Here is a 12158-nt window from a genome sequence, read left to right as displayed (position 1 = left end):
TTTGAGCTGGATCCAGTAATTACCTGTTTTATTCCAAATTCTGTAGATTCCAGGCTACTTATTTCAGTATACAAAAATCCCCAGTTTTTATAAATTCTTCTTACAGGTTAGTGAGCAGAGGTAACTGTTACTTAATTTTTAAAAAATTTATTGTAAAATAGAAATGTGCTCAGGGAAGAGGGATGATGCTTGTTTATTGAACAGACTGGATATATCTTACTTCAATTGTGTGTGTATATATTTTTTCTCAACTTAGGGCATGGTGGGGGTTCTATATTTGTGTGTCATTCATGGAGTTGACCAGATTTTAGTGTGCCTCCTATGCGTCAGGTCCTGACTCAGCAATGGGAAATTAAAGACTCAAAAGTGAAGTGCTTAGAAGAGTGCAGAGTCTATAAAGGGAGGGAGTCATTGAGGTGATGCAATAGAGATCTGTGTGAAGAGCCACTGGATCGTAAAGGAAGGAGCATGTGGCCTCCCTGGTGAGCGGAGGCGGTAAAGGGATGTTTTTGCAAAAATGGTAGTTAGGAGCTGAGTTTTGAATTGTGAATAGGAATTTACAGGCAAACAGGAAGGGTACTTGGGCAGAGGGACGGCTGCCAGAGAGAACTCCATTGATGCTGATGGAGGGAGGTTTAGTGCTTGGAGAGACTTAGAACCTGGAAGGTTTTCTCAGAGTATATTTTATAGAAATCCAAGCCTCATGAGATTCCCTGGAGGGAAAAAAGAAATATATATGATCATTACATTAGACTCTTAAGGAGTGCTCAGTTAAGAAACCTATCTCCTGCTTATATACCAGAGAAGGTGTTTTGGGAAGGGCTGGTGTTGGGCAGTGGGGAGCTCTTAAATATTTTAAGCAAGGGAATAACTTTATTTGACTTTTAGAAAATGAAATGGTAGGCCAGACGTGTTGGCTCACATCTGTAATCCCAGCACTTTGGGAGGCCGAGGTGGGTAGATCACCTGAGGTCGGGAGTTCGAGAGCAGCCTGATCAACGTGGAGAAACACCATCTCTACTAAAAATACAGAATTAGCTGGGTGTGTTGGTGCACGCTTGTAATCCCAGCTACTCGGGAGGCTGAGGCAGGAGAATCGCTTGAACCCAGGAGGCGGAGGTTGCAGTGAGCCGAGTTCACGCTATTGCATTCCAACCTGGGCAACAAGAGCGAAACTCCGTCTCAAAAAAAGAAGAAAAAAAAAATGAAATGGTAACGGTGAGGAGTTAGAGTCGGGGGAGATTAGTGGCAAGGAAACCAGTTCAAAGCTGTTATCAATTTTGGTTACATAAAATCTGACCATAGATGTAAAGATGCTTAATTTCAGAATGTAGGAATTTAGGGCACTTGTAAGAAAAAAAAATCTTTTTTTTTGTTTTTTGTTTTTGTTTTTTTGAGACAGTCTTGCTGTGTTGCCCAGGCTGGAGTGAGTGGTGCAATCTTGGCTCATTGCAACCTCTGCCCCCCGGGGTTCAAGTGATTCTCATGCCTCAGCCTCCTGAGTAGCTGGGACTAGAGGCGCGGGCCACCACGCCTGGCTAATTTTTTGTATTTTTAGTAGAGACAGTGTTTTGCCATGTTGGCCAGGCTGTTCTCAAACTCCTGATCTCAAGTAGTCCGCCCACCTTGGCCTCCCAGAGTGCTGGGATTACAGGCGTAAGCCACTGTGCCTGGATGAAAAAAAAATCTTAACAACAAACTAAAATCATATGCTTACTCGAATGCAGAGATTTTAAGGTCTGGCTCTGTTGCCCAGGCTAGAGTGCAGTGGCGTGATTGTAAGCTGCACTGCAGCTTCAAATTCTTGGGATCAAGTGATCCTCCCACCTCAGCCTCCAGCTGAGACCACTGTCATGAGCCACCATTTCTGGCCTGTTTCTGACCTTTTGTCAAAGATTAGACATAAATGTTTTATAATACCTTCTGATTAAAGAAAATCTTTGGTTTAAATTTTACTTTATTCCTTTATTTTTATTTATTTATTTATTTATTTTTGAGATAGAGTCTTGCTCTGTCACCCAGGCTGGAGTGCAGTGGTGCGATCTTGGCTCACTGCAACCTCATGCCTCCCGGGTTCAAGTGATCCTCCTGCCTCAGCCTCCTGAGTAGCTGGGACTGCAGGTGCATGCTACCGCGCCTGGCTAATTTTTGTATTTCTTTTGTATCAGAGTTGGGGTTTCACCAAGTTGGCCAGGCTGGTCTTGAACTCCTGACCTCAGGTGATCCACCCACCTTGGCCTCCCAAATCTGGGATTATAGATGTGAGCCACCATGCCTAGCCTAATTTTTACTTTAGGTGTATTGTTTTTAAAGTATCTCTTTCATTGTTCCACTGAGGAAAAGGGGAAAAAAAAATTTCCTTCCAATATGATGTCTTAAGATGCTAGATCAAAGTGTTAGTATTTTTTTGAAATTAAAAAAAAAAAAACAAAAAAACCTGGCACAGTGGCTCACGCCTATAATCCCAGCACTTTGGGAGGCCAAGGCAGGCGGATTACTTGAGGTCAGGAGTTCCAGATCAGCCTGGTCAATGTGGCGAAACCCTGTGTCTACTAAAAATACAAAATAAGGCTGGGCGCAATGGCTGACGCCTGTAGTCCCAGCATTTTGGGAGGCCAAGGCGGGCGGATCAAGAGGTCAGGAGTTCAAGACCAGCCTGGCTAACGCGGTGAAACCCCGTCTCTACTGAAAATACAAAAAATTAGCCGGGCGTAGTGGCGGGCGCCTGTAGTCCCAGCTACTCGGGAGGCTGAGGCAGGAGAATGGCGTGAACCCGAGAGGCAGAGCTTGCAGAGAGCCGAGATTGCACCACTGCACTCCAGCCTGGGCCACAGAGAGAGACTCCATCTCAAAAAAATAAATAAATAAAATAAAATAAAATTAGCTGGGCGTGGTGATATGCGCCTGTAATCCCAGCTACTCAGAAGGCCAAGGCAGGAAAATTGCTTGAACTGGGGAGGCAGAGGTTGCAGTGAACCAAGATCGCGACATTGCATTCCAGCCTGGGCGACAGAGTGGGACTCTGTCTCAAGAAAAACAAACAAACAAAAAAACACCAGGTGTAGTGGCTCACATTTGTAATCCCAGCACTTTGGGAGGCCAAGGCGAGAGGATTGCTTGAACTCAGGAGTTTGAGACCAGCCTGGGCAGCATGGCAATACCCTGTCTCTACAGAAAATACAAAAATTAACTGGACGTGGTGGCACATGCCTGTAGTCCCAGCTACTTGGGAGGCTGAGGCAGGAGGATCTCTGGAGTCTAGGAGGCAGAAGTTGCAGTGAGCTGAGATCATGCCACTGCACTCCAGCCTGGGTGACGGAGTGAGACCCTGTCTCAAAAAAATAAAATAAAGTAAGGCTAGACAATTTTTATTTTTTCAAATACACTATAATGTATTTTTATGTTTAAGGGTCATTTATTTTTCTTTTACTGTGATATATTAATACACTTTCCTGGCTAATTTCTTTTAAGGAATTGGATTTTTGGTCTTTCTGTTATCATTTTTTAGGAGCGCTTTATGTATTGAGGGGATTAGCTTTGTATTTGTAATATGAGTTGCAAATATTTTCCCTTACCTTGTTTTTCTGGATTATAAGAGATTCTTGGCCGGGTGTGGTGGCTCACACCTGTAATCCCAGCACTTTGGGAGGCCGAGACGGGCGGATCACGAGGTCGGGAGATCGAGACCATCCTGGCTAACATGGTGAAACCCCGTATCTACTAAAAAATACAAAAAATTAGCCGGGCGTGGTGGCGGGCGCCTGTAGTCCCAGCTACTCTGGAGGCTGAGGCAAGAGAATGGCGTGAACCCGGGAGGCAGAGCTTGCAGTGAGCCGAGATCGCGCCACTGCACTCCAGCCTGGGCGACAGAGCGAGACTCCATCTCAAAAAAAAAAAAAAAAAAAAAAAAGAGATTATTATATTTAATGTACTTGAATATCAGTCTTTTTAAAAATAGTGTCTGATTTTTGAGTCATAGTTTGAAACAGCACCTTTATTCCAAAGCTATAAAAGGGAATTTACCCAGGTTTTATTCTGGACTTTTTATGGTTTTAGGGTTCGTATCTAAATATTTGATCTATTAGGAACTTCTGCTAGTGTACGATATATGGTATGAAACCATTTTTTTCCACATGGATATATTTTGCTCAAACATCACTCATTGTATAGTCGTTTTCCCTCCTTGATTTTTGAGATACCTCCCTCATCATTTGCCATTTTTTTCATAGGTAATTGGGTCTATTTCTGGGGTATGACTTTGCCCCATTGATCTATGTATATATCTACTGCTGCCTTGTTGTTTTGAGGCTTTATAATGATCTGGTAGTGCTCTTTCTTTTCTATTACTCTCCTCATTTGGAATTTTCCTGACTTGTCTTTTTCATCTTTCTACATGAACTTTAGAATCAGCTTATCTATTATTATTTCCAGAAAATAATTCTGTAGGCATTTTGGGGGCGGGGGGTGGGTAGAGGGATCACTTTAAATTTACAGATTAATCTGTTTGTGATAAGGAATCTAAATTACAGCTTTACTCTTTTCTCTTACAGATGATATTAACCGTTTTCTTGAGCAACAATGAACAGATTTTAACAGAAGTTCCTATAACACCGGAAACAACCTGTCGAGATGTTGTAGAATTTTGCAAGGAACCTGGAGAAGGCAGCTGCCATTTAGCTGAAGTGTGGAGGGGAAATGGTATGTATTAGGTCCTGTAAAGATTGTTACATTGATAAAATCAAATCACCATCTTTTAGCTAAGCTTGTGATGGATTTGCTTTTTTTCTGATAAAGATGGGGAAAAAAGGTAACTAAGTACATATAATTTAGTATTTATCAAATGGAAAATATTGCCTCTAGTTCTTAGTTATCCGTGGTAATAAAGAACTGAGTAATTAAAATAAATGTAATTATATTGCACAGGACTGAGTTTTACAAAATGCTTTTTTGTATACTTTTTTTTTTTTTTGAGACAGGATCTCACTCTGTCTCCCAGGCCAGAGTGATAGATGTTTGGGCTGTCTCTCTCTCTTTTTTTTTTTTTTTGGCTATTATGAATAATGCTCCTATGAACTTTCATGTACAAACTGTTTTTGTTTTTGTTTTTTGTTTTCCGACATGGAGCCTTGGTCTCTCCCACAGGCTGGAGTGCAGTGGCATGCTCTTGGTTCACTGCAACCTCCGCCTCCTGGGTTCAAACGATTCTTGTGCCTCCGCCTCCCAGTAGCTGGGGCTATAGGCGTGCACCACCACGCCTGGCTAATTTTTTGTATTTTTAGTAGAATCGGGGTTTCGCCGTGTTGCCCAGGCTGGTCTTGAACTCCTGAGCTCAGGCAATCCACCCACCATGGCCTCCCAAAGTGCTTGGATTACAGGCATGAGCCACCGCACCTGGCAATGTACAAGTTTTTGTGTGGACATATATTTTCATATCTCTTAGGTATAAACCTAGGAATCTCTGGGTCATATGGTAATTCTGTGTTTAACCTTTTCAAGAACCACCAGACTGTTTTCTAATGCAATTGCTTCATTTTACATTCCCTGCAGCAGTATACGACGTGGAGAATTTCTGCACATTCTCATCAACACTTGATACTGTCTGCTTGAGTTTAGCCATCCTTGTAGTTGTGAAGATATGTCTTATTGTGATTGTGATTTGCATTTCCCTAATGACTAATGATGGTGAAAATCTTTTCATGTGCATATTGGCCGTTTGTATATCTTCTCTGGAGAAATGTCTATTCAGTTCTTTTGCCTATTTATTTATTTATTTATTTATTTTTGAGACAGTGTCTTTCTCTGTTGCCCAGGCTAGAGAACAGTGGCACAATCCTGGCTCACTGCAACCTCTATCTTCTGGGCTCAAGCAGTGCTCCCACCTCAGCCTCTCGTGTAGCTGGGACTACAGGCATGCACCACCATGCCCGGCTAATTTTTGTAGAAACAGGGTTTTGCCATGTTGCCCAGGGTGGTCTCAAACTCCTGGGCTCAAGTGATCCACCTGCCTGGGCCTCCCAAAGTGCTGGGATTACAGGTGTGAACCACTGCGCCCCACCCCATTGCCCATTTTAAAAATGGGTTATTTGTCTTTTTGTTACTGAATTGTAAACGTTCTTTATGTATTCTAGATACAAGTCCCTTATAGGTATATAAATTACAATTTTTTTTGCAAGGTCTTGTGCTTTTTACTTAGAATTCAGAGTAAAGAATTTTAAGGATACATGGAGAGAAACTTGACTTTGATAAACATTGGACTATTACTAAATTAGAAGTAAAAGGACAGGCCCTCAATTGTTAGCCTAATGACAGCTACAGGAAGCAGGCAGTTAAGTAATTGTAATTAACGTTTTTAAGGGGAGCAGTGTTGGAGCCTGATCATTCATTCCCTTGTTTTTTTTCTTCTCTAGCCTCTTAGCACTTTTGTTCTCTGTTACTTGTTATCAATTCTAATTCCTTATCTGTCTTCCCATTGTAAGGGAATAAAATTTTTACACAAATATTATAGCCCTAAATGGTCTATGCCCTCTTGAGAATGCTTGTCTCTTTCATATGAGTCACTCAGTTGGTGCCATCCTTGTCTCCCAGCCCATCTCAAATCATAACTTAGTTTTACCTCCTCAAGGATGAGAGGACTACCACCCTGGGGCACAGAGTCACAGCACAGTACATTTACCGTGGCTTTTGTACATGCTCCTTCGTTGTCTAGAACAATCCCTAGGAGCTTGACTAACATCTATTTATTCTTTGCCTCTCATCCCTTCCATGAATCTCAAAGGGTGTTAGTGTCCCTGTGCTCTAATACTGTGCTCTAATACTGTTGTTGTATTTATCAAAACATGATACAGGTCGGGCACGGTGGCTCTTGCCTCTAATCCCAGCCCTTTAGGAGGCCAAGGCGGGTGGATCACTTGAAGCCAGGAGTTGGAGACCAGCCTGGCCAGCACGTAAAAACCCCATCTCTACTAAAAATACAAAAATTAGCCAGGCATGGTGGCACACGCCTATAGTCCCAGCTTCTTGGGAGGCAGGAGAATCCCTTGAAACCCAGAGGCGGAGGTTGCCGTGAGCCAAGAGTGTGCCACTGCACTCCAGCCTGGGCGACAGAGCGAGACTGTCTCAAAAAAAAACAAACAAACATAATGTAGTAGTAGTTTTTATCTCTATCTTGTTGGACTAAAATTCCTGAAGGCAGGAACTTGTCTGTTGTTCACCATTATATCCCCAGTGTCCAGCCTAGTGTTCATAGAAGGCACTTAGTAAACACAGATTAGTAAGTAAAATGGCCAACGAAGCTGGATCTAGGAAGAAGAGAAGGTAACTTCCAGTGGATGCCATCAAAGGGAGAGGGCAAGCACTGTAACAGCCTTTCTCAGTCCTTTTACCTAGAGGAACCCTTACAGAGATTTTTTTTTTTTAGGTTTCAGAGAACCCTCACATAAAACTTACTGCACCTGGCTGGGCACTGTGGCTCACTCTTGTAATCCCAACACTTTGGGAGGCTGAGGTGGGTGGATCACCTGAGGTCAGGAGTTTGAGACCAGCCTGGCCAACATGGTGAAACCCTGTCTCTAACAAAAAATTAGCTGGGCATGGTGGTGGGCACCTGTAATCCCTGCTACTCGGGAGGCTGAGGCAGGAGAATCGCTTGAACCTGGGAGGCGGAGGTTGCAGTGAGCCGAGATTGTGCCACTGCACTCCAGCCTGGGCAACAAGAGTGAAACTTCATCTCAAAAAAAAAAAAAACAAAAAACAAATTACTGCCCCCATAACTGCTGACATTAGTATGATCAGTATGTCGTAGATAGAATCCTTCAATAGTAAGTATCATTGCTTTCCAGTAGAGCCGTTTCACTGTGGATCTGTGCATTATTTTGCTAAGGCTGCCGTAACAAAGTGCCACAGACTGGGTGGCTTAAACAACAGTAATTTATTTTCTCACAGTGATGGAGGCCAGAAGTCTGAGATGAAGGTGTCAGCAGGCTTGGTTTATTCTGAAGACTCTCTCTCTCTTTGACTTGTAGATGGTTTTCTTTTCTTCCCTCCATGCCTGTCTGTGGAGAAACCTCCTCCTCTTGTAAGGACACTAGTCATATTGGATTAGGGGCCACTTTGATGACTTCATTTTATCTTCTTGCCTTTTTAAAAGTCCTATCTCCAAATACAGTTAAATTTCGAGGTACTTGAGGTCAGGACTACAACAGATGAATTTAGCGGGGACACAGTTCAGCCTGTAACAGTCTGTTAATTTGGCCAGGTCATTAGCTACTCTGTGTGGTTCCCTTCCCCACACAGGTGTCAGTTCTAATGGCAGTCAGCAAGGTAGATAAAACCTTCCATTTTTATCTTTTGTTAAGTTTTCTACTTGAGGTTTTTTAACCTTATTTAAAGTTCCTAAAAGTCTTATAATAGATTTCCATTATACAAGATGCTAATTAGGTATACTTTATATTACATGATATGTATAGGGTAGTTAGTCCATTTTCATACTGCTATAAAGAACTGCCAGAGATGGAATAATTTATAAAGGAAAAAGGTTTAATTTACTCACAGTTCTGCAAGGCCGGGGAGGCCTCAGGAAACTTACAATCATGGCAGAAGGCGAAGGGAAAGCAAGGCAGCTCCTCCACAAGGTGGCAGGAAAGAGAAATGTCAAGTGAAGGGGGAAGAGCCCCTTCTAAAACCATCAGTTTTCATGAGAACTCACTCACTATCATGAGAAACCACCTCCATGATTCAGTGACCTCCATCTGGTCTCTCCCTTGACATGTGGGGATTATGGGGATTACAATTCAAGATGAGATTTGGGTGGGGACATAAAACCTAACCAGATCAGTAGTGTTTTTTCCTTTTCTTTCCTTTTCTTTCCTTTCCTCACTTCTCTTCCCTTTTCTTCCCTTCTCTCCCTTCTCTTCCCTTCCCCTCCTTTCCCTCCCCTCCCATTGCCTTCCCTCCCCTTCCCTCCCCTCCCCTTCCTTCCCTTCCCCTTTTCTATGACAGAGTCTCGCCCTGTCGCCCAAGCTGCAGTGCAGTGGCGCATTCTCAGTTGACTGCAACCTCTGCCTCCCAGGTTCCAGTGATTCTCCTGCCTCAGCCTCCCTGAGTAGCTGGGACTACAGGCATGCACCACCATGCCCGGCTAATTTTTTGCATTTTTTAGTAGAGACGAGGTTTCACCATATTGGCCAGGCTGGTCTCGAACTCCTGACCTCGTGATCCACCTGCCTCGGCCTCCCAAAGTGCTGGGATTACAGGCGTGAGCCACTGCACCCAGCCTCTTTTTCTTTTTTTTGAGACAGAGTCTTGCTCAGTTGCCCAGGTTGGAGTGAAGTGGTATGATCATAGCTCACTGCAGCCTTAAACTCCTGGGCTCAAGGGATCCTTCCATCTCAGCCTCACAAGTAGCTGGGAGCACAGGCAAACTGCACAGTGCCCGGACAGTCCTTTTATTTATTTATTTTTTGTAGAGACAGGGTCTTGTCATGTTGATCGGGTTGTGTTTTTTCTACTTTAAAACAAAAATTATGTTCAGTTAAACTTTCTTAAAAAAATATAGCGAAGCTTTCTTGAAATTAATCTTCTCAAAATTTTGCCAGGTGCAGTAGCTCACACCTGTAATCCCAGCACTTGAGGCCAAGGCGGGCAGATTGCTTGAGCCCAGAACTTCGAGACCAACCTTGGCAATGTGGCCAAACCCCATCTCTACAAAAAATACAAAAATTAGCTGGGCGTGGTGGCACATGCCTGTAGTCCCAGCTACTTGAGAGGTTGAGGTGGGACGATCGCTTGATCACACCACTGCACTTCAGTGCTCCAGCCTGGGTGACAGAGGACAGAGTGCGACCCTGTCTTTAAAAAAATATACACACACACACACACACACACGATGAATAGAGGGAAACAATAAATTTCTGTTAAATAACTGGCTTAAGACAAAATGGGTTTTAATTTTTATTAGGTTATGTTCAGACTTGGTATATTTAAATATAGGTTGTAAATTGATTTTAATAAATGTAAAAGTTTAAAAGTTGATTTTAATGTAAAAAAATGAAAATTTACTGACAATGTTGATTAGTAAAACAACTAAAAATAAAGCTACTGAATGATAAGCCAAAGCAATGTGAATAAAAATGTGGCCTAAGACACAATTTTATGCAAAACTGAGAAAGATGATTTAGCTAAATATAGGCCTTGCAGTTAGAAAAGGCCAATACACTTGCTTTTACAGATCTTTTTATAGGCATATGTGTATATAAAAAAATGCTGCTTTCAAAACTAAAAATATGGAATGAAATTTACTTCTATATATATTTTTTGTTTGTTTGTTTGTTTGTTTGTTTGTTTTGAGACAGAGTCTTGCTCTGTCCCAGGCTGGAGTGCAGTGGCAGGATCTCGGCTCACTACAACCTCCACCTCGTGGGTTCAAGCTATTCTCCTACCTCAGCCTCCCGAGTAGCTGGGATTATAGGCGTGTGCCACCACGCCTGGCTAAGTTTTGTATTTTTAGTAGAGACGGGATTTCACCATGTTGGCCAGGCTGGTCTCGAATTCCTGACCCCATGATCTGCCCGCCTTGGCCTCCCAAAGTGCTGGGATTATAGGCGTGAGCCACTGCTCCCGGCTGAAATTTACTTCTTTAATGTTTAACTTGTCATTGTTTTTTGCTCTACAGATACTTAGTTCTGATATGAACTTGAGCTAAGCACAAACAGATTTCATTTTCAACTAAGATGAGACCGTTTCTGTTTTTGCCTTTGATGTTTGTTAAATAAGACAAAGCTAGAGCCAGGTGTGATTGTGTGCGCCTATAGTCCCAGCTACAGTAGGCTGAGGCAGGAGGATCCCTTGAGCCCAGAAGTTCAAGGCTACAGTGAGCTATGATCATATCACTGCACTTTAGCCTGGGTGGCAGAGTGAGACCCCATCTCTTAAAAAAAAAAAAAAGAAGAAGAAAAACGTCAGCAGCATAATGTGCGTTATATTTCTATGAATGGCAGGATTTTCTTTATGCAAATCAAGAACTTACCTAGGAATGGAACAGTAAATTACAATCACTTATACCTTGAATCTGTGCTTAGATTGTGTAGCTCACAAAGTTTTATCTCTTGTCTTGACATCAAATTCTTTGGTTGCACTGAAGATTTAGAGTTATAAATCTTAGGTATAAACACAAGTTTATAGCTGTATTACAGGCACGCCATCACACCCGGCTAATTTTTGTGTATTTCTTGTAGAGATGGGGTTTCGCCATGTTTACCATGCTGGTCTCCAACTCCTGACCTCAAGTGATCCGCTTGCCTTGGCTTCCCAAAGTGCTGGGATCACAGGTGTGAGCCACCCACGCCCAGCCTGTTTACTTTTGAGACAAGGTCTCATTCTGTCATGCAGGCTGGAGTGCAGTGGTACCATCTTGGCTCACTGCAACCTCCACCTCCCAGGCTAGTTTTCTGCACTTTTAGTAAAGATGGGGTTTTGCCATGTTGCCCAGGCTGACCTCAAACTCCTGAGCTCAAGCGATCCACCTGCCTTGGCCTCCCAAAGTGCTGGGATTACAGCCGTGGACCACCATGTCTTGGGCCTCTTTTGTAGGGGCACTAAACCCATTTATGAAGATAGAGCTCTCATGACCTAATCACTTCTCAAAGACCCCACCTCCTAATATTACCACATTGGGGATTCAGTTTCAACATATGAATTTTAGGGGAACACAAACATTCAGACCATAGCAGATTGTTTACGTTTTTGGTTCTTATGAATAAATCTCCTGTGAACATTCATGGACAAAAGTTTGTGTGGACATGTTTTCATTTCTTTTTTTTTTTTTTTTTTGAGACAAGGTCTCACTCTGTATCCCAGGCTGGAGTGTAGTGGTGCCCTTTTGGCTCACTGCAACCTCTGCCTTCCTGATTCAAGCAATTCTCCTGCCTCAGCCTCCCAAGTAGCTGGGATTATAGGCGCCTGCCACCATGCCCAGCTAATTTTTTTATTTTTAGTAGAGACAGGGTTTTACCATGTTGGCTAGGCTGGTCTGGAACTCTTGACCTCAAGTGATATGCCTGCCTCGGCCTCCCAAAGTGCTGGGATTATGGACGTGAGCCACCGGGCCCGGCCTTCATTTCTTTTGAATGTGGGTATAAGTCTAGAGTTCTCCTCTTTATCTT

General features: G+C 42.9%; 1 protein-coding gene and 1 non-coding gene across 21 annotated transcripts in view; both read left to right on the top strand.

Annotated features, from left to right (window-relative positions):
• Positions 1 to 12158, top strand: part of PPP1R13B (protein phosphatase 1 regulatory subunit 13B) — a 110290-nt gene that overhangs the window by 42026 nt on the left and 56106 nt on the right. For all 20 annotated transcript variants that reach the window (XR_010151287.1, XM_054665824.2, XM_054665827.2 and 17 more), the window contains exon 2: positions 4551 to 4698. Coding sequence is in view for 17 of the 20 variants with exons in the window: in XM_054665824.2 (XP_054521799.1) it covers positions 4551 to 4698 (148 nt within the window). In the remaining 3 variants the exon portion in view is untranslated. The remainder of the gene's footprint in view (positions 1 to 4550; positions 4699 to 12158) is intronic.
• Positions 4721 to 4797, top strand: LOC112205478 (small nucleolar RNA SNORD51). The gene has a single exon (XR_002939431.1). It is a non-coding gene; the product is annotated as a small nucleolar RNA SNORD51 (small nucleolar RNA).

Source organism: Pan troglodytes, chromosome 15 (assembly GCF_028858775.2).
Source record: "Pan troglodytes isolate AG18354 chromosome 15, NHGRI_mPanTro3-v2.0_pri, whole genome shotgun sequence".
NCBI classification, from domain to species: Eukaryota; Metazoa; Chordata; class Mammalia; order Primates; family Hominidae; genus Pan; species Pan troglodytes.
The sequence above is the reverse complement of the archived record's forward strand: the minus strand, read 5'-3'. Positions and strand labels throughout refer to the sequence as shown.